This window comes from Amblyomma maculatum, unplaced genomic scaffold (genome assembly GCF_055883805.1).
Source record: "Amblyomma maculatum isolate TAMU_Amacu unplaced genomic scaffold, ASM5588380v1 scaffold_19, whole genome shotgun sequence".
NCBI classification, from domain to species: domain Eukaryota; kingdom Metazoa; phylum Arthropoda; class Arachnida; order Ixodida; family Ixodidae; genus Amblyomma; species Amblyomma maculatum.
This window is the reverse complement of record NW_028146744.1, coordinates 5,593,149-5,618,795: the sequence shown is the minus strand read 5'-3', so window position 1 is coordinate 5,618,795 and position 25,647 is coordinate 5,593,149. Positions and strand designations below refer to the sequence as shown.

The 25,647-nt window shown below is 45.2% G+C and overlaps 1 protein-coding gene across 1 annotated transcript in view; it reads left to right on the top strand.

The window, feature by feature from the left end:
* Nucleotides 1–25,647, top strand: part of LOC146171611 (nose resistant to fluoxetine protein 6-like) — a 223,932-nt gene that overhangs the window by 174,970 nt on the left and 23,315 nt on the right. The window contains exons 12-15 of the mRNA XM_084586476.1: nt 9,419–9,541; nt 11,131–11,251; nt 11,719–11,908; nt 12,315–12,457. Of these exons, the coding sequence (XP_084442602.1) occupies nt 9,419–9,541; nt 11,131–11,251; nt 11,719–11,908; nt 12,315–12,457 (577 nt within the window). The remainder of the gene's footprint in view (nt 1–9,418; nt 9,542–11,130; nt 11,252–11,718; nt 11,909–12,314; nt 12,458–25,647) is intronic.

The following is a 25,647-nucleotide window of genomic DNA, read 5'->3' as shown; positions in this document are numbered from 1 at the left end:
TTTGTGCTTGCGGAATCTTTTTCCGCGAGCGTAAAAAAACAAAAAGTGCAGTTCGATTGCCTGATTTAGAGAGGAAATCAAAATGCTTTGCATCATACTCGTCCTTCGCTTTTGCAACTGTACGTTTAAATGTAGCTGCAATGAACTTGTAATCCTGCCAGTTTTTCGGGCACTGGTTGTGGAGAAGCTTTTTCCATGCCGCCTTTCTACGTCTGTAATCTCGGGAACAATCAGCATTCCACCAAACAGCTGAAGTATTCACCTTTGAGCTCCGTACCAAGATCTCAGACTTCTTACGGCAATCCTCAATCACCGAGCATAAGCGTTTTGATTTTTGTTCTTCATCCGTGTTAGTCAATGATTCAAGATTAGAGCGTAACGTTGACTGAAAGTTATTATAGTTGATAAATGACCTCAACTGAGAAGTCGCTGGAGTTACAGGGTGATTAACCTCAAACGCAATCGGTATGTGGTCACTAGAGGTGCCACAATCAAGTGTTGACCAATTATTAACGAAGAGACTGGGAGAGGTAAAAGTTAAATCTAACACAGATTGACTGTGTTTTCTTATAAAAGTGGCCGAACCCGAATTTCTACAGGAAAAGTTATTATTTGTTACCCAATCCCAAAGACGCTTGCCACAACTATCTGTCTTGTAGCCCCATGACACATGATGCGAATTAAAATCACCAGCCAGAAGAACTGAGTTTCGACAATTAACTAATAGCAGATCTAGAGGTTTTGTATCTTGTACACCGCTAGGGAAATAAGCATTCACTAATGAAAACGGACAGTGCCCTGGAATTTCAAAGTCTAGGGCCAATAACTCACAATCTATAGAAGATAACTGGAAAGAAATCCTAGCCCTGTGACAGAATTTTGTACAGACAAATATAATTAAACCTCCTCCTTTTGATTGGCGATCTTGTCTGAATGAATTATAATTTTGTAAATAGAAATGCTTTTCAGCTGTTAGCCAAGTTTCTTGCAAAATAATTATATGTGGATTATATTGAGAAGAAATGTAAACTAAATCTGTTGAAGCTGTTAGAATTGAACGACAGTTCCACTGGATAACTCTTAGTGCCCCTATGATTGTGGAATCTTGGCAGCCGCAACTGCCTGCCCCAAAATATTATCCTTTGGCTTTAATGTATGCTGATGTTTCTTTGATTTTGGTTGGGACCGCGGAGAAGAATGATTGGACATGGGAGACCCACACCGTTTTAAAATTCTTACATCTGATTCTACCATCTCTGCGTCATTAATGTTTTCATCGTCATCTGGAGGAGCAGCCCTGTTAGGCGAAGCAACAGCAGTGCTTTCAAGCGGTTGAGAGCTTTCAGAGGGCATATTTGCTATGAAAGGGGCTGTTCCTGATTGCAGGGCTTGCGTTAGCTGAACTGCCAGAACGTTAGAAAAACACTCTGTGACAGTAGAAACTATTCGGTCGACCATTTTAGTCATTGATGATTCCACTGCAGTCATTATCGCCTTTGAGATTGATGCATCCAGAGGCACACCTGATCGGGCTGATACACCTGCATAACCGTGTAATCGTTCCTTAACCTCTGTTAAAGCGTCACGACGCGAACAGCGTTTTCTATCTATTACCTCTAGAATTTGCAGCTCCTGTTTTCGAGATGGACACTCCAAGGAGTTTGCAGCGTGGGCTCCACCGCAAAGGCAGCATTTATCGTTTCGTTGTGAACAAGATGACGAATGATGACCATCGCCACATTTGGAACACCGCACGGAGGACTTACAACCACGAGCACTGTGACCATATCGCCAGCAATTAGTGCACTGCAGTGGCTTAGATTTAAGAGGATCCACACGGAAGATCAATGGCCATGCTTTTATCTCTGACGGGCATGAAGTTCCCGCAAATGTGGCAATCACCGACTCTGTTGGTACCCGCGTATTATTAACCTCCCGGCTGCAACGATACACCGCTACCACACCAGCCGCCGAAAGAAGGTCGAGGGTCTCAGCTGGAGTTAAAGAAGAGTCTACTCCTCGGACTAATCCCTTTGTGCATGCAAGATGAGTAGGGATAAAGCTGCTCACCTGAAGCGATCCAAATGAATTGCATTTAAGCAGATCCTTCACGCAATTGAGATCTGGAGATCGGCACAGTATCCCGCCGCGCCCAAACTGCCTCACTTCTGTGATTGAGTCATACAGGGTAGAGGCTGCCTGGAGAGCAGCTCGAACAGTCCCAGGGTTATTCATTTTAATAAATCCGCCATCCTTGGGCACTAGCGCCACAGGAATGTTTGGAACGCCAGATCGTTGGAACGCTTCCAGAGGTAGATCTTGAGGAGTAATGAAAGCCGACCAGGGGGAGCGCCCCTGGCCGGGAGACTGCGTAGACATCACTTTACAGTTACAATCTCTCTGCGAGCGTTATCAACACGGTGAAAAGCGCAAATGCGCAGGGGAAAACAGAAAAAGAGGACTAGCCGCCCAATACTTAGCCGAATCACGCCTTCTGCTCGTAGCGGTGCCCTAACGTGCTAACAAGGATCGCTGACAGCAACCTGTCAACAGCAACAGGAAGTGAAAATGCCGTCTCCTGCTCGTGCCTCGCGCTCCTCGAGCCAACCTCCACGTTTTTCTCCTCTTCTTTTTCCAAACGTGATTTTCTTTCTTCGTCTTTTCTCAAATTATCATATGTTCTTCACAAATATGCCTCCCCTTTGAGAAGTTTTTTTTTTTTCGGGAAAAAAAAATTGGGGCCATGACAATGATGCACTCTTTCGGAGGACGACCGCACACCACAACACTGCCGCACCCATCACTGCACACCCCACAGAGTGGCCACACCTTTGCTATTGTCTGCTGAGAGTCTGAGTCACTGGCGCACACAAAATAAAAAACAATTCGTACTAATACAAGTAACATTAACATTCACTCAACACTTGTCAGAAGAAATAAACTCTTAGAAACATACTATGAACAGTACGACGACACCTCCACAAGCTTTGTACGAAATGTGCTCAAAGACGATATATCTCCCACGGCGTTGGAAGACAGCACAGATATTAACATTGTCTCCCGTGTCATTCTCGATTCAACAGTTGACTATTCTGTATAGAGTCTCGGTTCCCCAGTCCACTCTGGGACCAAGGTTCTTCACTGAACGTTGACAACGGAGTTTTCGACTCGACGTTATCAAGAACTACGAAGGATGAAGTTTGTAGGGCATTCACTGGCTGGCGCTCTTCGTAGCTTTTTGTGTTAATGGACATGCGTCCTAATGGAGCGTTCCTCAGGTTTCCTTTCGGGACAGTCCTCTGACATGCATCGCACGACCTCACAAACCGCTTAATGTCAGCTTGCACCCCTGGCCAGTAAAAGTCATCAAGCACTCTTGCGGTAGTTTTTCTGACACCCTGGTGGCCGACAAGTGCGCCTCCATGTGCCTGCACGAGGACCTGATGGCGCAAAGCCTTCGGAACGACCGCTTGTTTAATTGTTTTTCCTGGACAACGTTGATAGGTCCGGTACAAAATGCTGTCACTTAGATGGAAGGTGTAGGCCGTCTGCCCTTTTCCGTGGTAGGTTTTCTTAAGCTTGCGACGACAGACGTCTAAGCTGGCGTCCTCTTCTTGTTTCTTGCGAAAAACAGACCGAGATAAGTGGAGTACGGTTTGAGTTGCATCCAAACCAGTCCCTGAAACTTTCGCCGCCAGAACCTGCAAAGAAGCACTGGACCCATCATCACTGGCAGGTATGCTTCTCTGGCCCGTCAAGACTGTTGGAGCGTCGGTGAATGGGACGCTTGCACCCGGAACGTTGCCGATAATTACGTCATATAATGGCTTCGGCAGGCACCTAGCAATAGCTTTGCCTGTGAAGTATGGCGACTTGATAATAACCTCCGCCTCAGGCGCTTCGATGTCAGAACCATCCGCTAAACGTAAAGATGCTCGCTCACCGGTATATGCAGCCTCGGGCACCAAAGCCTGACGCACCACGATGCTATTAGAACCAGTGTCGCGCAGCACCGACACTGCTTGTCCGAACACTTCTCCATGCTCCACTGGCATGTTGTTAATACTCTGAGATGGACTAAGAGCCGAATCGTCCCTTCGAGCTTCTAGGCATGTTGTTCCCAGCTGACGACCAGGGCGGGAATCTCGAGGGGACGTGCAGCAAGCAGACGTCTCCCGGTCACTTGAATTTCCGTATCGACACAACTGGGTTTCATGCCCAGATTTGCGACATAATGTGCAATATGGGGGCTTCGGTTTTGTACGGCAATCCGCCGACCTATGTCCGATCTTTTCACAGATGAAGCATCGAATTTCAGTCTTTGGGTTTGGGGCTGTGTCCTGCGGTTTCGTAGAATTCTGCTCAGCTCTATCTTTAAAAAACCGCGAGGTTATTCTGTCGCTGAGCCTCAAGAAAGTGATCGGCGGCCTCAGCAATCTCGTCCACCGTTTTACAATCACGTTCTCGCAAGAAGAGAACTAAACGATTGTGAGAGCTGTTTAAAAACTGCTCAGCCACTATCATGTCCCGAACCACTCCAAACGTGCGACCTTGTCCTCGCATCTCAACCCAGCGGACAAAAAAACTTAACAGCCTTGTGGTGTACTGGGAAGCTGTCTCACCATCTTGCGGCTTGCTTCCACGAAACTTCTCTCTGTAGCCCTCAGCCGTGAACCGAAACCTCCGAAGTAAGGCAAGTTTCGCTACATCGTAATTGACTGAGTCCTCAGGAGAGAGTCGTCCAAAGACTCTGAGAGCTTCTCCGCCGAGGCACAGACTCAAAGCCGTGGCCCACTTCTCTTTCGGCCAGCCCTGGCCAATGGCGACATGTTCAAAACGCTTCAAATACGCGTCCAAATCGTCCCTTTCCTCATTAAACAGTGGAATCAATACATGAGGACTAATTGGGAAAGACGGAGCTGGTACGGTACCGTGCTCAGCGCTTCCAGAAAGAGGGGCGTTTTCTCCCAATTCCGCAAGTCGTACTCGTAGCTGCAAATTCTGGTTTTCTTGTGCCAAGCGCTGCTTCGCCGCTTCCCGTTCTGCAGCTCTCTCTTCGCGTTCTGCAGCTTTGTCTTCCCTTGCCTTTTGCAATTCCTTCTCCACCCACTCGCGCAACTCGATTCCCTGCAAACCTATACGTTCCCCTACCGCGAGCAACTCTGGTGCACTCATTTTTCTCCAACCTCTAGCCGCGGGAAAATGTTGCTTGGCCGGCCTGGTCCTGCCGTGGACGCCAAAATTGTGAGGTTCTTTTCTTTAACTCTTCTGGCCACCTTATTCTGTGGCTTATTCAGAGACAGCAGTCTAAATAGACGACCAGACTGACCAAGCTAACAACGAATAATTTATGTACACATGGACGGGACGAGAGTAGAACGATCAAGTGGGTCAAAGATATACACTAAGTTATCTACAGTCACCAGTTAGTTCGTTGGGTGGAGAAGCCGGTGCAGACGCTCCGGGTAGTCAGAGTTTTGAAGGGTCGGTGCAGTAGGGCCTCGGTAAGCCCAGCGGAAGGCTAGGCCACCGGAGGGGCCCAGTAGAGGCAAGAGGCCTCGAGTTGCCCTTCCCCGGCCGATGCGTCAGGCCTCCCCGACGTGCCTGGGCTCAGCACGGCGCCGAACGCTCGTGCCAGTGAAGAGCTGGCGCTGTGGCACTGCCGGGCCCGACCACCGTTCCGAGTTTCGTGGACGACAGGAGATATCCTCCGCTTGGGATATCCTCCATATGGACTCCGCTTCTCAGACGTCTGCCTGGAGTAAACACTGTTATGGCCACCGTAAACGGCGGCTACACCAGCGACATGGTGGTATGCGAAGAAATAAAGCAGGAATATCCAATTTTAACCTTATTCTAATTATGCGGAGCAGGTGGGCTCTGTGCAAAGCAGGTAATCGAGGAACTGGGGGACGGAGAAGATTTATCGGAACTGGTATTCGAAGACGACATCATACCCCTGATATGTTGCATTGCTGATTTGAAGATCCTCATCTTCAGTTCTGCTGAAACAATGGGGCCGCTAAGACCATAGTTGAACACCATGAAATAAACAGCAATCTTCAGCGGCCTTGAAACCTCGCCGGCACTACCATGTCAAGGACTGCTGCTCCATGCAACTGAGTACCGCTACCTAGGTGTGATTTTTATTGTGCGTCAAGACTGCACCGAAACCATGAGACCCACCTGAGAAAAACGTCTCAGAGGTAAGGTCAAACACTCCGCAGGAATGGCTATGAGGTTTCAACCGCTTCAATATGATGCAATTGATTTGGAAGCCCGCGGATGTGTCTTCTTTATGTTCACGAATGCAACCATGTGACCAGCATTACAGACCCTACAAGGACTGGAATGCAGGCAGCGCGACATTCAGACTGGCTTCGGGCTGCCACAGCAACGTGGCAAACGAATCCATCCTGGGCAATTTCGGATGTTCCAGTCGTGGAGCACACGACTACTCCTTAGTGTTCCCCAAGTTTGCGGCAAAGTAGAAATCTGGGACGCAAGAACAGAATGCCCGAATCTCCGCACTCTATTTCCCGATCGCAGCCGTTCATGCGACAAAGTAGACCTATTATAATAATAGAAAACCGGACTTTCATGTAAATGTGCATCACGTTATGTGCGAAATATTGGATCTCTGTGCCACATAAACTCATGCGTTCGGAAGCCCATTGAAACGTGGAATTACGATGTGGCGCCTGTTTATCGCAGCAGCCTTCCACGGCCGGTAATCATAAAGGTAAGCATGAAAGAGCTCTGCTCTTACATGATAGTCAGTGGCTCTTAAGAGAACGCTTAGCAACTATCCGGTTCATCAAACTATGTGACCTCGCCATAATAGGCCAGTGGTTACGGTGTCCGACTTCTCAACTCAAGGAAGCAGGATCTATTTTTGAACGCGGCGGCTGTTTTTTCTGCAGGCGAAATACCAGGCACCTGCGTGCGGTGCGATGTCAGTGCACGCTAAAAAACCCAGATTTTCGAAATTTCCGGAGCCTTCCACTATCGCGTCTCTTATAGCTTGATTCGTACTGGGAGTTTAAACTCCGCTAACCAAACTCAATTTATGTAAAGAACTCACGCGATGTGTTTCCCCGCAAATGAAGGAGAATCGTAATGCATCTACTTTGTTTAACTCGGGCTCTTGTCTTTCTGCGGTCGTAATAAATGTTTGGATTCAATCAGGCGCAAATATCAGAGAAATTCAAGACCTTCTTAGATAAACGCATTATTTGCGCCATACAGCACTGCTAGAGCTATCTAGAGCACAGGGATTGTTTACATGAACGAGGGTACGTTTAAGCGTCCGCGCCCGTGTTCTATCTCGCGCGATTATGTTACCAGACATTAAAACGAGGATGAAGAGTGACGATTAGCGCAATTTATTATGCACGAAGGGAAACAGGGCAATGTTGGCAACTGGGTGACCAGGCGTGGGGCTCCAATTAACCACTTGATGCAGCTAGCTCTGCGCAGCTGAAGAACCTCTCTCTCCAGTCTAACAGTCCAAGTCCATGAATGCACCCATCTAAGTATATTCCCGCAAGAAAAACAAAATGGTTTACCACATCATCTGGCAGACGGGCTAAATCACCATGTTGTGAGCCATCCCCTCAGTCCTTTACAACTCCAAACAATGATATTGTACACTGTGTATTTAAACATCAATGTTTTAAATATACCTGGACAGTCTATTATCCTATTCGCTCTTAATAACCGACCTCGAAGAACTTTTTGATGATGCTTGGTTTTTGATAGATGAGATCTTTATAATTTCCATGAAATTTGTAAAAATGGGTGGAAAAGTGCCGTTCGCGACAGCAGAATATTTTTTGAGGCGAGTGAAGCCCCAGAATTGTCAGCCTCCGCAATTTAGCGAACAGTCATCTTCGAAGCACCCGCGGTAATTGCACACCCAACTCGAGCCGGGATATTTTTCGTAGTTATCCACATGACGCGGCTTGTAAATAAATTGCTTTGCCCGCCTCGATGAACGTTTTGCTGCCGCCGCGTTTCACCGATGCTGGGATTTCCGTGAAACTTCCTACAACAAAGAACTCGACAAATCCATGGAGTTTTCAGAAGGCCTTAGCTGCCTTGTGATCGGTGTTTCAAGCTGCTGTCAGCAGGTGAAAAAGAGTACAGCTTCCGCAGTTAGGCGTACTTTAGTGTAGAGAAGTGATGCAAATAATACGAATTTTGCGCTGAGAATTTCATCATCATCATCATCATCAACCTGATTATACCCACTGCAGGGCGAAGGCCTCTCCCATATTTCTCCACTTAACCCGGTTCTGTGCTAGCTGCATCCACTTGACCCCTGCGAACTTCTTAATCTCATCCGCCCACCTAACATTCTGCCGCCCCCTGCTGCGCTTTCCTTCCCTTGGAATCCAGTTTGTTACCCTCAGCGACCATCGGTTATGCTCTCTTCGCACTACATGTCCTGCCCATGTCCATTTCTTCTTCTTAATTTCCACTAGAATGTCGGTAACTTGAGTTATTTCTCTGACCCACTCTGCACGCTTTCTATCTCTTAATGTTACCCCTACCATTTTTCGTTCCATAGCCCTCTGGGTCGTCCTCAACTTAAGTAGAACTCTCTTCGTTTCACGTTTCAGCCCCATAGGTGAGTACAGGTAAGATGCAACTGTTGTATACTTTCCTCTTGAGCGATACCGGTAAGCTGCTAGTCATAATATGCGAGTGCTTGCCAAATTCGCTCCATCCCAATCGTATTCTTCTTGTTATTTCCTTTTCGTGGTCCGGATCTGCGGTTACTACCAGTCCTAAGTAGACATATTCGCCTACTACTTCCAGTATTTCGCCACCTAATGTAAACTGCTGTTCCTTCCCGAGGCTGTTGAACATTACCTTAGTCTTCTGCATATTTATTTTCAAGCCTAAGTTTATCGGGTCGTAATTTTGACGATAACATTGGAAATAAGGTTACAGACCCTTTAAATGACGTTGCTTTCATGTTAACCAGAACGCGGGGAGTGTAAGAATATAATGTCGTTATACTCGTCCGATTTCAGCTCTACCACGTAGCCAGGCCACGCTGTGCTATGAGGATGTGCAGTTGGTTGCGAGCGCGTTCCTTCTGAGAAGATTCAACAAATGGCGCCGGAATCGGCTGGATTGGAGTAGCGTTTAAGCTTTGCTTGATCGATGGCCGGCGGTTTTAGACAATGGCGCTTTGTTGCATCATGTGAAAGACAGGGCGATGTTCATTTGCCAACAAACAGACCATAATATAGGCTAAACTATCTAGGCATGTCTTGAAAACTGGAATTCAGGTCAGAAGAGTCCGCCATGAAACCTAAGTTCACTTGGGAGGTGTCTCTGTATTTTATACCAGCCAATATTCGGTACAGCTCACAATTTCTGCAGTAATTTACACTTCTTTGCGCAGGAGAACACGGCTTGCTGCTACCATCTTCCTGATGCTATCCCTTGGGTCATGTGCAATCGCCGCATGGCAAATATACGGGACCAACATGACGCCTTTCATGGTTCTGGTGCAAGGCTCATACAGGTGAGGCCTAAATGAGCAGCCCCTTTTTCTTGTACTACCCACATCACGCATAGGGGAAAAAATTCATAGAGGCTTGCAAACAATGGGCCCCATAATCGAAACGAATATCGGAACTTACTTTCAATGGGCAAGACTATCGATGAAATTCCACCGTAGCTCTACGCAGTAGCTCTACACAGTGAAACAAAACGTATACATGCTTAGTCTTAATGAAACGAAATCCGCAAGCAGCGCCATCTCCGCCGTGCCACAGCATGGAGAGCAGCGAACACATCCCGGGGCAAGTGTACATTCGGGAGGAAAGCCTATTTTGATATCTAAGGTGCTGCGCTGAGTGTAGTCAACTTGCGGCATTTGTCCACCGCGGGACAAATGTTCTTTCATGGTTACCCACCATCGTCTTAGCATTTTGATGGACAGAGAGAGAAGTTTAATAGGAAAGAAGCATTTATTTGCGGTTACATGTGTCGAGAGGGTAGCATAACGGTGGGTTATTTTTTTTTTTCTACAAGGCTTTCTCATATTCATTTCATTTCAGACTTCGGTCTGCTTTGTTTCGACTGTACTGATCTTCGCTGACCGCACTTAGAGATGATGAGCGAACAACAGTACGATGTGTCTGCACTTTTTCACACGTCTTTCTTTAAGCACTGAACGTATAGAATACAGGTGATAGAAAGGCGCATAGAGTGAACTGTGCGGAGCATGTGACATTGTTTAGACAGCGAAAACCTTCCGTAATTGTTTTTAAAAATTCGCGCCGCAATACTGATTCAGCGCAAAAAAAAAACTTAAATCGTACACGACAACCAAGCCGTTACGGAATGCGGTGAACGCTGCCTGTGTCGTATGTAAACTTTACTACGTTCTGCTACGCTAATGCAATTTTCACGACGTTAGTCATCGGTGAGACTCTACGAAAGATTTCCTGAGAGACTTACAGCTGACATAGCTGGAGCATTTGTCCTTTTCCTCGCGCAATAATTTCTGAAAACGTAGGGCCTTCAAATCTTTTTTTAGTGTTCGCGGGATCTACTTAGTCTTTATAAAATAAACTTTATAAAATGAGCAGAGTTTTGTATTACTGATCAAGTAAGTAATTGGTTCTTACAAGAATTATATTTCGAGTGTAGATATTGGCAAAACATCCAGAGAAAATAAATTAGGCTGCACTATTATGTGATGTTTACAAAATTGAAGAGGTTAACAGCGCCCTCTGGTATGAGATTAAACCACATAAGTGGCCTCCATAACAAATTACACTTATTCAAACAGTTTACGAAATCTTGTTGTCCACGTTGACATAAACCCGCGTAGCGACCATTTGAAGACATTCTGTGCTGGACCAATTCGAGTAACCAGAAATTAGTTTTCAACTTCTATTAGTAATGTAAAGCTAATGTAATACTTAGAAAATTTACTCCCGAAACTCATCATCAGCCTTTCACATTTCTTTCGCAAAATTAGCGAAGTCCTTGGGCGTTTCCACTCCACGGCTGGTGCTCATGGAAAAAACTTATTCCGAGTAAATCAAAATCTACATCAATTCTGCTGTACCGTCGGATCAATGGTGTTTTATTTTCTGGCAGCACTGTTGTGGACACAATGAATCACTACTACATGCTTCCCTTCTACCATGGCGTCTGCTTCTTCTCTGGCTGTCTCACCTTCCTCACAGTGGAGAAATTTGGCAAGGCACACATCTCTAAGGTGAGTAGACTGATATGGTGAGCTGCATCGCTCCATTGAATCACTTTGTTTCAGTGATGGCAAAAGTAAAAGTTTGAACTGCGCTCATGACACGGACCAGCAGGAAGTGTTGTGCCACTAGATGACTGACTGTTATGACATAACGGTCCCAAACTTCGTATGAAAAATATTCTAAAAATAGGTGTAGAGGTCCTGCGTGACGTCTTCAAAGGCCGGAAATCCACACTATGTATTCAGCGACTCCGGCACAGGGCACTCTTCTGAGAGTCAACTATATGCTACAGTGTTCTAGAGCAACGCGTAGCTTTGGGGTGTGTTGACATTAAGAGAGCTCTATCCTTGGGAATCTTAGGATAGCACGGCGGCTTAAGTAGTGATTATCGCTTTAGCACATTGTAGTAGTAGTTGTGCTCCCATGGAGGTGCATGCAGATCTTGCCAGACCTTTCCCTGTTATATTTTTCGCAGATCGTTCAGGCTTGCTTGTGGTGCATCTGCTTGTTCTGCGGCCTATACTGCCTGTTCATGAAGCTCGAATGGTACAGCAAAAGCGAGCGAGCCACAGAGGCGAAACGGCTCTTTCACGCATTCACCGACCGCATCTTGTGGTCGGTCTGCATCGCCTGCGTCGCATTTGCTTGCGCCACAGGCAGAGGAGGTGAGCTGCTTGTGAAATACATTGCTGTGCCGTGCATATTTCCTCATACAGACGGGTTTACAGTTATATACAACATAACAACATATATTGTATTTGTGACTTAAAATATCGTGTAATAGTATGACATCCATTATTCGTTTTTAAAGGGCACTGTAGAGCGTTTTTCAGGCAACAAGCGTTTGCTGAGATCCGCAGCAATCCCTGCCACATAGCCGAAAATACACTTCAGAGTGTACAAAAGTCTTCCACCAAAGGCCTGTGCTAACATGAGGTTTTGACCTTGGTATTATTTAGTGGGAAGCACTTAATGTATCCGACAGCAATGTATTACAAGTATAGAGGGGACAGGATATGCAGAGGATATTCAGCATATTTATCTGTCGTTACTTTATTGTAAAAATTGCAGGGATTGTGAACCGTTTCCTCTCCTGGAACGGATTTGTGCCACTGAGTCATCTGTCCTTTGGAGTCTACCTCGTTCATTACCCTGTCTTCCTCCTCACTCATCACGTCGCCAGGGAGCGCATCTTCTACTCACATTTCACTCTGGTGAGCTTTTTTTCTCTGCATCTAGAGGGACTATTGTTTTTTCTCTTTGCGCGTTATATGTGGCTTTAACTCATGGATAAAGGTTTAGCTTAAGGCTGAGGAAGAGACGAGCGAAGAATTAAATAAAATGTTAGTGGGTGCTGTCTGTGAGGCTTTTCACTGGTAGCTTATCTGCTTGAGCATCTACCATATAAGTTTAACTTTTGGACTGGAAAAAGGAACACATCTGAACGAAAGCTTGGCAAGGATTCAGTGTCCCATGTGCTAAGATACTTCGTTGTGCAAGACACCGACTAATATCCATCATTTATTAATGAGATTGCATTTCTTGGTTCATGAGTAACGTGGACATCATGCGTGATGGCCAAATGTGTACATAAGATAACTACATAAGGACGGTGATAGCTAACGATAAACAGTCAATAATAGGGGATGAATAATGATAATAACTTATTTCGTAGCTACGTTTTGTACAGAATATTGATTACAGTAATGATAGTAAAGATAACGTTATTGAGGTATGATGTTTATATAAGACAAACGACGCACCTCAATGGGAATTTAAGTCGCCATCAACAGATAAAAAGGACAATAATGATAATGAGAAACGTCAAAGCAGCATTTTGTACAGCTTACTACTTAGAGTCATGACCACAAAAGTGAGGTAATATAGATAAAACTGAAAATGCACCTCATTATGAGTTAAGGTCACCATTAAGAGTAAATTTATGACCCTATTAGATTACATAGAGATAGGAGTAGTATTGGGTAGTGAACGTTAGTGACATTTAATGTTAATGACGTTATTGACTAATATCTGAATCGAGTTTAACTAGTCACTTAATCGAGATAAATGGGATATAGATGCCATAGTAGCATCAAAAGAGCACATGTAGACAAGAAGTAGACGTGTAAATAACACCGGACATCAAAATAAAATGTCAAGAGCAAAGCTTACGTTGTCATAGGAACATTTATAAACCAGAATGTGAGAACGCTGAAAGATCGGACGTCGAAATAAGTAGGAACGCAATTAGCAATGCTTTCACATTTCGAGCGTCAGGATAATTAAGTGCCCATCTGAAATATTCAGCCTATACTGACATCTCATTACAAGTATTAAGGATTCAACATATCTGTTTAGGCTAGGAGCATTACAATCTGCGGCGATGATCCAGAAAGAGCTCGTTATTTTGTTGCAACTGCATCTGCTTTTTCTAGGTAACGTAATAAACACAAAACTGCAATATCGCAGCCAAATGTGCAGCATACAGATATTTAGAGCATTCCTAATTCACTTATGCGTGTGCACGTAGGTACGTTCTTTCAGCTCCATACTACCACCCAACCCTGAATTCTGGCCGAGTATGGTAAAATGGAATGCTTCTTGTTGAGCTCAGGCTGAACGTTTTGGATCTTTGAAACCTGTTACGGAATGCTATATGGCATCGCCTTCTTGACGGCTTTACAAGGAATACCTCAAAGCGAAAACCCAACCTCTCCACTTCGTATCCACCTCTACATGTTTCCTGCATTTTAGATGCAGTGTCTGCTTCTTATCTTCGTGTTTCCCTTTTGCGTAACAAAGTCATCTGAAATTTCAGCTTTGATGCTGCTAAGCGCCGCCCTGCGGTGCAGCTTGAAAACTGTAAGTTATTACGAGGCATCCTTGTGTCTGTACCTGTTCACCAGAACAATTACAACTGCCTATTTCAGCGAAAAGATAATTAAATTAGTTTGCAATGCTCGTCCCAGTGACGTCTATGCCATTTATCCCAATAAAGCTATTGCTGCTAAGTCAGCTTGCCTGTTTAGAGTTTTATTTTGGATTCTTCCATATGATGTCACTTTTATAACGGCAACACATGTGAAAACTTTTTTTTTTATAATTTTCTGTAAATATATTTACGCACTTATATACTTTGTTCCCAAATACTCAAAATTCTAGCATCTTTTGTTCTTCACGACTGCGTATGAATTCTAGATACGTTTTATTTCTTTTTCCCCCGAAACAGTTTTAGGGTGTCCCTGGTAATCCACTGCTTACGTCACCTTTTTTGAGCGCGATGTGTGTTTATTGGGATCGATACATAGTAGCGTTTTCTTGACTATGTTTAAAAATGCATCATATGATTTATCAGCATGCCTAAGGAAAAATATAAAGCCCTAGTCTTCATGCCAGATGCTTTGTCTAAATAGTTCTATTGTGCAATTTCTTCAGGCTAAGCGCGTCGGATATGACGAATGTTGTTTGAAAAGTAAACTAATAGGCGAATTTTTAGAGATTTCAGATCTGATGATACGACGGTTTTGTCTCATGCATTTATAGATTAGGGATCATGTCACGGGAGTGACGCGAGTAAGAGTTATTGGACTACGATATGCATTGCACTTCAAGATCATTAGCAGCTCGCAAGAAGGGCTTGAAATATTTGAGATCACATAGTTGTCAGGAGGCCGTTTTGCAGTTTTGACTTTTGGGCCTACTGCTTTGCAATAAAATAGGCCAACACATGCTACTCATAAAACATTAGATGCCCGCCAATAATAACTGTACATAGCCATTTATAATTTAAAGTTAAATATCATCCAAAAAAATTAAATCTATAACACTCCAAGGAGGGGATCATTACATATCAGCAAGCATATTAATTCTTTCTCTTCAGGACGCACAACGCTTTTTAATCGACACGTTGTACTATATCCAGATGTGGTATTGAAATCGGCATATAACATGTACATGTCACCCGTCTTTTCCACTGTTGTTTTTGTTCAAGACGAAATAGTTGTTGACTGGCGCAAATGAATTTTGAGTCATCAGTGTACAGGTTTTCTTGAATATCAGTACTTGAAACCTTTCGCGCCACAACTGCAAATATAATTGTATATCAAGCCATTTTGACCGTGTAGATCTGGAATTTAGATGAAAAACTGAACCGTTTGACAAACTGCTTAATTTAAATTATTTTTTAAACCTTTCTCGGATGAATCGCCACCGCTTATCAACACACACTCAAAATCGTATGACGAAGCATCGGAGATGTCAGCAGTTGCGCAGATCTTGTCCAGGTGGCTGTTAAGTTTGGTTGCAACGACGAACTACTTCGCTTTGACAGGCGAAAATTGAGGCATTTTGTACTGAACACAAATCGCTACTTGTGATCCCGCTTGATCCCGCTTGATCCCGCTTGCATTGATAGGCTGTTCCTTGAAGTTGCTGGATGTTCATTTTGCTCTCTCTCTTTATATATATATATATATATATATATATATATATATATATATATATATATATATATATATATATATATATATATATATATATATATATATATATATATATATCTTCTTCGACAGTGCTGTTGCAAAGGGCCAAATTATTGCCACATTTTTCGAAGTGGAAGACAATGTTTTTGTTGTTTTTATCCTTAGTTGCTACCCTATGGTAGTAGTCAATGTCCGTTAGAGTATTAGGCTACCTTCTGGCGTTACTAATGTTTTCGAACATCTTAGGAATGTTTGGCTCCTTCACCACACTTTTAATTTTTACATCCTTGTTGTATGTATATTTTCAGGCTTCGCGGAGACGGTTTGGAAATGAGTTCTTTTTCATTTCCTTCTTTAGAGTGCAGTTGTCACTTAACGTAGGTGCACGAAGTTTGTTGGTTTCATCATGCACTTTGGCACAATAATCTAAGCTCAGTGCATAAGGTGCGCTGTTCTAAGTGGAAGTTCCCTTCCATTCCTCCTCTCTCACTTTCAACTCCGCTTTCTGTTCTTTAAAGGTGTTTTCAGCGCTAGTCGTAAAAATCTTGTAAAATTCCCTCGACATGTTTTACCCGGCAAACAAAGGTCACTCAGCAACAGAAGCCGCTCATTCACAGGCAGCAGTGAGAGCGATAACAGCAGAAACCCTGGAAAAAGAAACGATCTAGCCTGCGATAAGCAGATTAGTGTTAGCGACTACTCACTACGTCGCCACTGGTGCCAAATGTTCACTCCGAGAGGCATTGCTGCTTTATAGACACGTAATGTAGCCGCAGCAGTAGGGTCTTCTCTGTGGTGTCCTAAGAAGTAACCTTCGGGTACAGAGCAGAACATGTCACTTGCAGTCACCGCGGCCTCGCTGTGTGCCGCCGCGCTCTGGTATGTGCAGATGACTCGTGTTTGCCGCCGGTCATGACACTGACATGCTGTCAAATCCGAAGGCATCAATCTGTCCTGCAGGAGCGCTATAACAGCATCGTTTTTAAGCTAGTTGAGCTATGAAGAGGGTCAGTTATTTTCAGCTGCCAGCTGTGGATCGGACAGGGTCATACCTGGGTTATGCACTATCAGCGCTAAACCGGACCTAGTGAACAAAATTGGACTCCCAAAACGTGCCGCCTTCGCCGGTAGGAGCATTGTAACCTACACAGATAAATGTCTCTCTGCACGGTGTAAACTTTTTTTTTTTTTCATTTCTTTTATATCGGGGAATTGGCAGTAAAGGGAGGGGTGGGCGCAATATAACGAAAAGTCAAGGTTAAAGGGGATGCGCGATACGAAGCTATAGTGCTGAAAATAGCTCGACACGGAAATGCAGTACAAAAAGAATACATCAATGCAGACGTCAATAAAAAGACGGAGAAGAAATATAATGGATGTGTAAGAGACCACCTGCGATTTGTTTTATGGTGCGAATAATGTGTCTCCAAAGCACGCCGGTCTGAGAAAGATATCTGTTGATGGCACTTTGCTGTATTGCAGAACACCGCCTTTTTTATTCTGGCGAGATGAAAGGTGGTTCTTTCACACAAGTAGCCTTCAAGTGCGCGGAACAAACAAATAAATAGAGAGTAATAGTTGGTTGAGGTTAGATATCCTGAGCGTTACAATTGATGTAAGGTGATAACATCAAAACGGCCGCTTCCATTCTTCCCAGCGTCGTTTAATAATTGCGCAGTACTGAGAAAATAAAGGGGAGCATAATCAATTTGGACAAACGGCGATAAAAAGAAATCACTGCGGACATACCCAAGCCTCCGATCAACTTCTGAACATTCCTTGCGGGGTTATAAGATACGTTAACGCTAATATGATTACAGAATGACGCAGATTCGAATATAAGCTTTCAATAAAGTAGCCTTGACTTGTTTGTTGATTAACTTACAGGCATGGATTAGGATTTCGATGTTTAATTCCATCTTCCACGATTCCCACCAGTTATATATTTTGTTGTTAAAATCAGTTGGTAGGAAGGCAATGTCATCCGCGTAATTATTTACCTTGTAGATTATGCAGGGGTCCGGAACCAAGCGCATATTCGGGGAGATGTATAAATTTTTCCTGTGCCAGCTGCGGTGTCGGGTTGCATGCACACTGTGCTTTCTAAACATCAGGGCCATTCGTACTCTATTCTTCCTACAAAGTCAACCTCGGAAGTGAACTTCATTTATTTCAGATAAAATAATATTAGCTCCTGAAGCCACTGGGCTTTGGGATCACTTTCATTAACTGTATCGGCGTTCCAATAGTAATTTTGAACCGACTCGAAGACAAACAGGGCAGGTTCGCCATCAAATAGAAAGCTTGTTGAACCGAGCATGAACTGATAAGGTTACACAACACACACACATCTGGTCAACCGAGTATTTTGCCCAAGCGAAGTGGCGGACCTTCGGCAGACTTTCGCTACCCAGTCCAATGCCGCTGGCTTATTGGGGCGCAATTCTTGGTAAGTTTAAAAAAAAAAAAAAAGCGGTGTCTCCGTGCGGGCAACGAGTTCATTTATCCCCAGGGGTGGAACTGGGCACAGATGGTCAAAACTGGGAAGGGAGAAAGTGAGAACTTAAAAATACCTTACTGGCACATAGTAATGAAAAAAGTAAACACGTCTTCCTGCTTGTCATTCACCTCTTCACTTAACCTCGCCACTAAAACAAATGCTGTCTCGGTGAAAAACAGCCCCATATTTGTTCCCTAAAAGGACTATGAAAAGCCTAAAGTGAGTATAAAGGAAAGTGTGCGAGAGGCAGCTATTCCTTCACCAGTCACTTAGTTTGATCTAGCTTCATTAACTCGAGATATCAGCGACTAAAATGGCGCTCCTCATCTCCCCCCTCAACTGAACGTTCCGCGATTGCAAAAAAAAAAAGTACAAACCGCTCGGGGACTGCGACCCAACCATGAAAACGTCCTCACCTCACGTTGAGTTCGTAGATACCTGGATGTGGCGTACGTTTTCCGGAGCGTGGATTTCATCCCTTTCACACCACATTCAACGCTCTCTGCTTTTCTACCTTCTCCTTTTGCGTTGCCATGGCTTCCAATCTTGTCTCTCTGGTGTGCCGCCGGCTTATGCTGCTTATTGAACTGTCGAAATTATAAGCGAAAACAGGCAGGCCAGATCATTCGCGAGCGCATGGCATGCAGGTGAGCAGGCTGCTGTCTACAGCGGTCGCCGCCGCCGAGAAGCACTTCCCTTTATATCCAATTGAGAGCAAATTAGCCTGCACTCCTGCCGAGCGCGGCATTTCAAAAGAACCCTTCTTATTTCAGTAGAGTTAGTTGTTGGGCTGGTTGGTATTCTAGATTTAAGGACATAGTTTTCTTGGCAAAGGCACGCGGCCAAAGGAAGGAAGGTGTTCGTCCTTACAGTCTTTCTTCTTCCTTCCTTTGGCCGCGTGCCTTTGCGCTGAAAACTATGTCCTTAAGCCCTTCTTATCTCACACTGCCCGTCTGTTTGCCGTGTCTGTAGCGTTGGTACCGTCTTCTGTGGTCTGGCCAACTGCGGCCGGCCTCATGACCGAGTTGGCGCGACGCCCAGCAATGACTCTGCGTGGATGCCGGCTACGAGCGTGCGAGCTTTGCGTGTGCAAATATGCCGTCGCCGTTTTTAGCAGATGAAACGCTTTCACGATGGTCAGAAAGAGGCATCTCTTGGGGTGCATAAAGAATGCAAATTAACAGCGCTGCGATGAAGAACAAAACGAGAGAGGAAGGACAAGGACAAGCGCTACTATCAACTGAAAATTTATTCGAAGAAACACAAGTTAAATACTCGCAGAAGACAAGCAAAGGCACGTGCGCTTCACAGATTTTTTTCTAGGTATCCAGATATGAACGCTCACTATCTTGGATGTTTACAGATGGTAAGCTCACGCACGTGTCACTGTTCTTGTGGATATGATATGACTCTGACAATTCTCTAGTCAACTGATATTGGTGTATAAAATTAATCTTGGTTTTATTAAAAAGCGGTAGGCATTTTTTTTCTACTAGGCACGTTGGACCGACTGGATTCGTTCAAATGACAATATTTATAATGAATACAGTCTTTATAATGACAGCCTTTAGCGCTTGTCCATGTCCTTCCTCTTTCGTTGTTGTTCGTCGCAGCGCTGGTAATTTGGAATCATGTACCAAGTAGCTAAAATTTCCGTATTACTACAATAAAGAATGCATTTGTCAAACGTGTAAAGCCCAGAGGGTCTGCTTTAACCCCCGTAATGGCGCTGATTTAGCATTAGTGGAGATCTTTCGTATTGGAAGAGGGTATGACAAAAACCTTACCATCAAGGGATTGGGAACATTGCACTAGAAGCCTCGCAAAGTGGCTCAGAATGATGATGATTATGGACTGATTTGATATGGCGCAAGGTCATCTTAGGCCAAAGAGCACCAGACACAAGTGGCTCAGAAGCAGACCCCCTGAGCTTTACAATTAAAAAAAGAAAACTGCACGTATCTTGGATGCGAGCACGGAGTGGTCATTTCAGAAATACCGCTACCAAAATTGGATCGGAATCCACAGGTGAGCACGCACTACGATGTCTTAAGAATTGAGAGTTTAGAAGAGCAATTTTGCGATCTTTTAAATTCTTTGGCACATTTTTAAGGAAGTGCCATACTATTACGTACACGCGAATTTTATCTCATCTGTAGGGATCGTCCAAGTCAGTAGCGACATAGTAAAATATCAGCAAATTAGCTCGGTCCATTCAGCTCGGCAGCGCATGGTGTGAGCAATTTCCGCAGCTGAACACAGGAATCGTGCATGGAAAAGTGCACTCGATCGGCTAAGCTAGACAGGGGTTGGAGGAGGCTTGCCGTAATATTTTCGTGGAGTGACGAGGAGTTCGCCGACCCTCCGTGTAGAAGTTTCCGATGCGTTTTGGCGGACGAAAGATGAGTTTCCAGAGAGTTCATATGGCTGCGGTGTGGAAGGGTCGCCAAAACTATACGCGATCACTGAAAGATAAAGGTTTATTTTTGAACTTCGCAGTTATTTGCAACGCAGTATTGGGATAACGTTACGTCATAAACTAACCCTTTTGAGGCTCAGTGACAGATGCGGTTTCTGCTCAAATGCAGTCGCACCTGCCACCGGTGCGGCTTCGCTCAGCTAGCGCCGCTGTTTTCGCGTCGCTGAACTCAGTCATTTCTTGATATTTTTTGAAGTGATACTGTCGACAATAAAGCAGTTCCGTGCATAAACTATCTGTAGTTGCGCTGGCTAATTCCAAAGCGCAATACGCTGTGGCTTCGATACATAATAAACGAGGCCTAGCGACGACCAGGCAGCAGCCCTGAACGTTGTCTCCGTTGTGTTATCGAGGATATGACACCTCTGAGGCAAACTAGCTGCATCCGATGCTTCAGGCAAACGTTGGAAACGTGTACTTTCGTGGTGCTGCTGAGAACAGGCAGACTGTTTTTTTACGTATGTTCAACTTGATTAACAGCACGTCGTACAAACGATCGATGCTGCGAAGATGCGACGGGAGTACGCTGTTGCTGCGTGTAGGTCAATACTCTAAGGTTGACGCCGCCTATTTTGTGTGTTGTTCATGGTCCAAAGTAGAAATGCACAATGTTGAATTGGGCCAGATCGAGTGCTTGTCCCACTAAGACGCCGACGCGCACTTTCAGTCCCCAGACGCTGCCACATTCTCGGTTACAAATCCTAGGGGTTCACGCAGCACATGAGCAGACGAGTTTCGCAGCTAGCGGAAGTGTGTTCGCGAAGGCGCTGCTGCCGTGAGGATGATTATCATTGTTATTATGTTGATATTCCTTTATATCAGGGGGGGGGGGGGGGGGACATCGTGCGCCCTAGTCTGCTAGTCGTTTACATGTCAGTAAGTCGAAGCACGCACACCCACAAAAACATACAAGCCATCTTTTGTTTTTTTTTTTTTCATGTTAACAATGATATTTACAGTGGGGCAAAGTGAAAGTGTAATGCAGCAAAGCGCTCTAGCAAAAGTAACGGTTTTTGAAACTGTGTGATCACACAGGCACGGAAGATAAAAGCACGGGAAGGGGGCACCTTCGCTTGAGCCACTGAGTTCGTCTTCAGCTAGCGCTGCCGAGTCAGCCCCCACCAATGGCGAAGCCGGTTTTCGTTACCGCCGCGTGCGGAAGTGTCGCCGTCAGAGGTTGCGAATCCCAGCGCCTGCAGTACAGTAGTGCCCTCTGGGTGTCTCGGCGCCAGTTGCGGGCAGTGGAGGACCAGATGCTCTATGCTCTCCTTTTGGCAGAATCCCGACCGGTCAAGCGCCGAACCTCTGCCGGTACAAGAGAGTGCGCAGCGCTGCACTGTCGTTGTGCTGCCTCTACCGGGCGGTTCTATGTAAGCGGTAGAGAAGCAGTGTTGACTTTGTGCACAATGCTGCGCGCCACTGCTCCTCGTTTCCCACTCGCTCTTGTACCACGCTGAACCACTCGCTTCTTTCCCGCACTGGCGGCCTCAGGAATTTCCGGCTCAGCGTGTGAAGGCGCACAGTCCACGTTGTTGCGATACCTTTGAGGCACAGATGGCTGCAGCGAATGGCACCCTCTAATGACATGTTGCTCTCTGTAGCTGTGACGTATGATCCGAAGGAGAATTCCTAATCTCAACACTACGCGTGAACCCATCGACTAGGAAATATCATTCTAAGAAGTAATACTTTGGGCAAAAGATCAAAAGCAATCGTTCCACACAAAAATGTTTATCAGTGACCTCCGCTGCAATTTCATAATCCCTTTAATGTAAAGTCACAAAATGTATGAGCGTGAACGCGGGAAAGCGTGCCGAACTGTACAATCAGCGCAGTCTAGCGCACGCTGGCAGTAACTTCGCGAAAGAGATATTCGCGGCTAAGGCTGTTAGATCAGCGGACGCACGCCCAGCCAGTTCCCGCTCACTGTCCCAAGCAGCACACCAGCATTGGTCCAACTATGGTTCATCACTGGAAAAGAATGGCATTAATATTGTATTGATATTGGCATTTGGGCATTTTACTACATTCTCCATTCTTGGCCCATCTTTCGTTCCAAGACTGGTCCAGTGCTCAACCAGACTGGAGGCACCAATGTAGGCACAACATTAGACCTTACATTTATGCACCATGATTCTTGCCAATACTGTCCAGCATTATACCATCATTGTATTAGCAATATTTGTTGAATACCAGCTATTCCATTGATGACCCATTGTCAATGCCAATATCATACCAATGGTTAGCCATTGCAGGTGCACTGGCTACTCAATTCATGCCGCATATTGTCGATACCAATATTCATCCAATGGTTCATGGGTACACCGGCTACTCTATTCATGTACCATTGATGATGTCAAGATTACACATTTTGTGGCACTGTCTGTGTAGGCCATAAAATGCAACCTTTTTCATTCAAGCCATATTCGTGAGAGCACATCGAACTTGCTGGGACAATAATGGCCTTTAAAATAAGAGTGGCCATAATAATTCAAATTGCCGCTCATGAGCCACCAGTAGATATTCACGAAACAAGGGCAGGGTTCACAAAAAGATAATATTTATTGCAATTGTTACTAGACGGCAGTTGTTACTAGCCAGCGCTGAGGGCACACACAACCGCAGCTGGCGGGGCAGTGGCAGGCAGAGTGGCAGCAGGGGCGTGCAGGGCAGTGGCAGGGTTGGGCAGGGCAGGGCGGGCTCTCGGGACGTGGAAGGGGCCAGGGAGCTGGAGGGCACACTCATAGGCGTAGTGAAGGGGCTGACCCTGCAATTGCATTCACAAGTGGCATGCCTGGTTCGCCAGGGGAGGCTTCAGCATAACGCCTTTTTCTTCCAACCCCTCTGTCACAGGAACCAGGCAGCCATCTGCGAATAAATGCGTGTGCCTCCAAAGCGTCCACCCCAACTTTTTCGCAAATGGCACCTGCACAAAAACAATGAGGAAACAAAATTTACAACACTATTACGAGGCATATAAAATCGCGCGCATTATTTTAGGAAGATGTAGAAAATTCCAGGATTCATGTAACAAAATTCATGGTCAAAGAGAAACACTATACTGATGAGTTCCAGATTAGTTTCAGCTGCCTTGGGTTTATTAGGATGAAAGACGCACATACATTGCATAGCATGTGCCCTGTTGCATTTTGATCGCCTCCATAGCAATACGCCTGAGACAGCCAGCGTTTCATCCCACACTAGGAATCAGTGCTTGATTGTCGGCTGTCTCCGCATATGACTGGCGCGCTAGTTTTTTGCCACTCCTACGCTTTCTACGATGTGCAAACAGTTTATACTAAATATCGTTACCAAGAGAATGTTCGGCGACCATTTGCATTTTTTTTAAATGGCTGGATATAATATACACAAGAGATCTAAGCCCACGACAGCTGCACTGGCCGCTGGTTAGCTGATATACGCTTTCGGCTCATTTTGTGAGTACCTCACTTAAACGGGTGAATGTCGCTTTCCACACACGCCGAAATCGCTAGCTCTGTCTGCATACTTGTCACGCATAAGCGTTTACTTACAGCTCTTGAGTGCTGAAGTGTGAACGCGGAAATCTAGCCACTCGATCGTTACACTCTATTATAATTCTGCTGAAGTTCATAAAACACACTACAGCTATTGAAGTGCTGCTGATTTTGTGAGTACCTCACTTAAACGGCTGAATGTCGCTTTCCACACACGCCGAAATCGCTAGCTCTGTCTGCATACCTGTCACGCATAAGCGTTTACTTACAGCTCTTGAGTGCTGAAGTGTGAACGCGGAAATCTAGCCACTCGATCGTTACAATCTATTATAATTCTGCTGAAGTTCATAAAACACACTGCAGCTATTGAAGTCAATGCTTATCGCTCCGCTGCCAGTTTGCCGAGGATCGCTGCGACAGGGTGCATACGCTCAAACAATAATCGATTGTTGTGTCATCGCTAGCCAGAATATACCTATAGCTGTCATACGGCAGTCCCAAGCGGCAAGCGCATAGTCGGCCCGCGCTCGGCCCTTGCCAATATGACCGACTAAAACTCATTGGGCCGACCTAGGCCACCCATCTCAGCCCGAAGTCGGGAATTGACAATGACCTAAGAACGGTCAATTATCGGCAATCGACCTCGGGCCGGCGAGTATGGCCGACTTTATCAGCCTACTGCCGCTCTAGGGTCATGCATGAGCCATGGCTTACCCACACATGGCCCAACCACTTCGGCGGTACACGCTACCCGGTGGTTTATCCAGGTATGATTAGGAGTCTACTCATCCATGGCCTATGGTTTACTCATTAAAACGTCTGCAGTTCGATTGTGCATGGACGATAGCGCTGCGGCAGTATTTTGAGATGCGCATATTCCCCTCCAAGCGGGCTCTAACTTTTTGGTATCATCGATGGTGTTCTCCGGGCAGGTGAAAAGCACCCCATACGCATGCAGCTTAAAAAAGCTTGCGCATCGACAAATGTAGTTTTAAACAGCACTTTTTATTGTTTTTTCGTAAATATTCGAAACAGGCTCAAAACCCTCCTAATAAAAAGTGGCACTTGCAGCTTACTAAAGTTGTGAGCCTTCACAGCAATTTATTCCGGCTTTCAGCTTCTAGGCTGAGTTGAAGATGTCACGTTTTCCTGCTCGTTGTGCCCGCCGTCCCATTACTTCACTGTTACGAGCCATCGCTTGATGGCTGCCGCGGTCTTCCTGGAGAGGACGTCAACCGGGTACACGCTGCCTCTTCTCAGGCATCCTAGAAAATATACGAAAGAAAATATCAGCTTTCATTCCGTATTCATATGAATTTTCTAGCCTGTTAAAGTGATAAAAAGCTGTCACTCAAGCAATTATACGGACCTTCAGTGGGATCAGTGGTGATTTAGTAATCGGATAATACCTGAAGTCAATTTAAATATGAGGTGGACCATTTTTACACATATACTGCTTGTCCAAGCA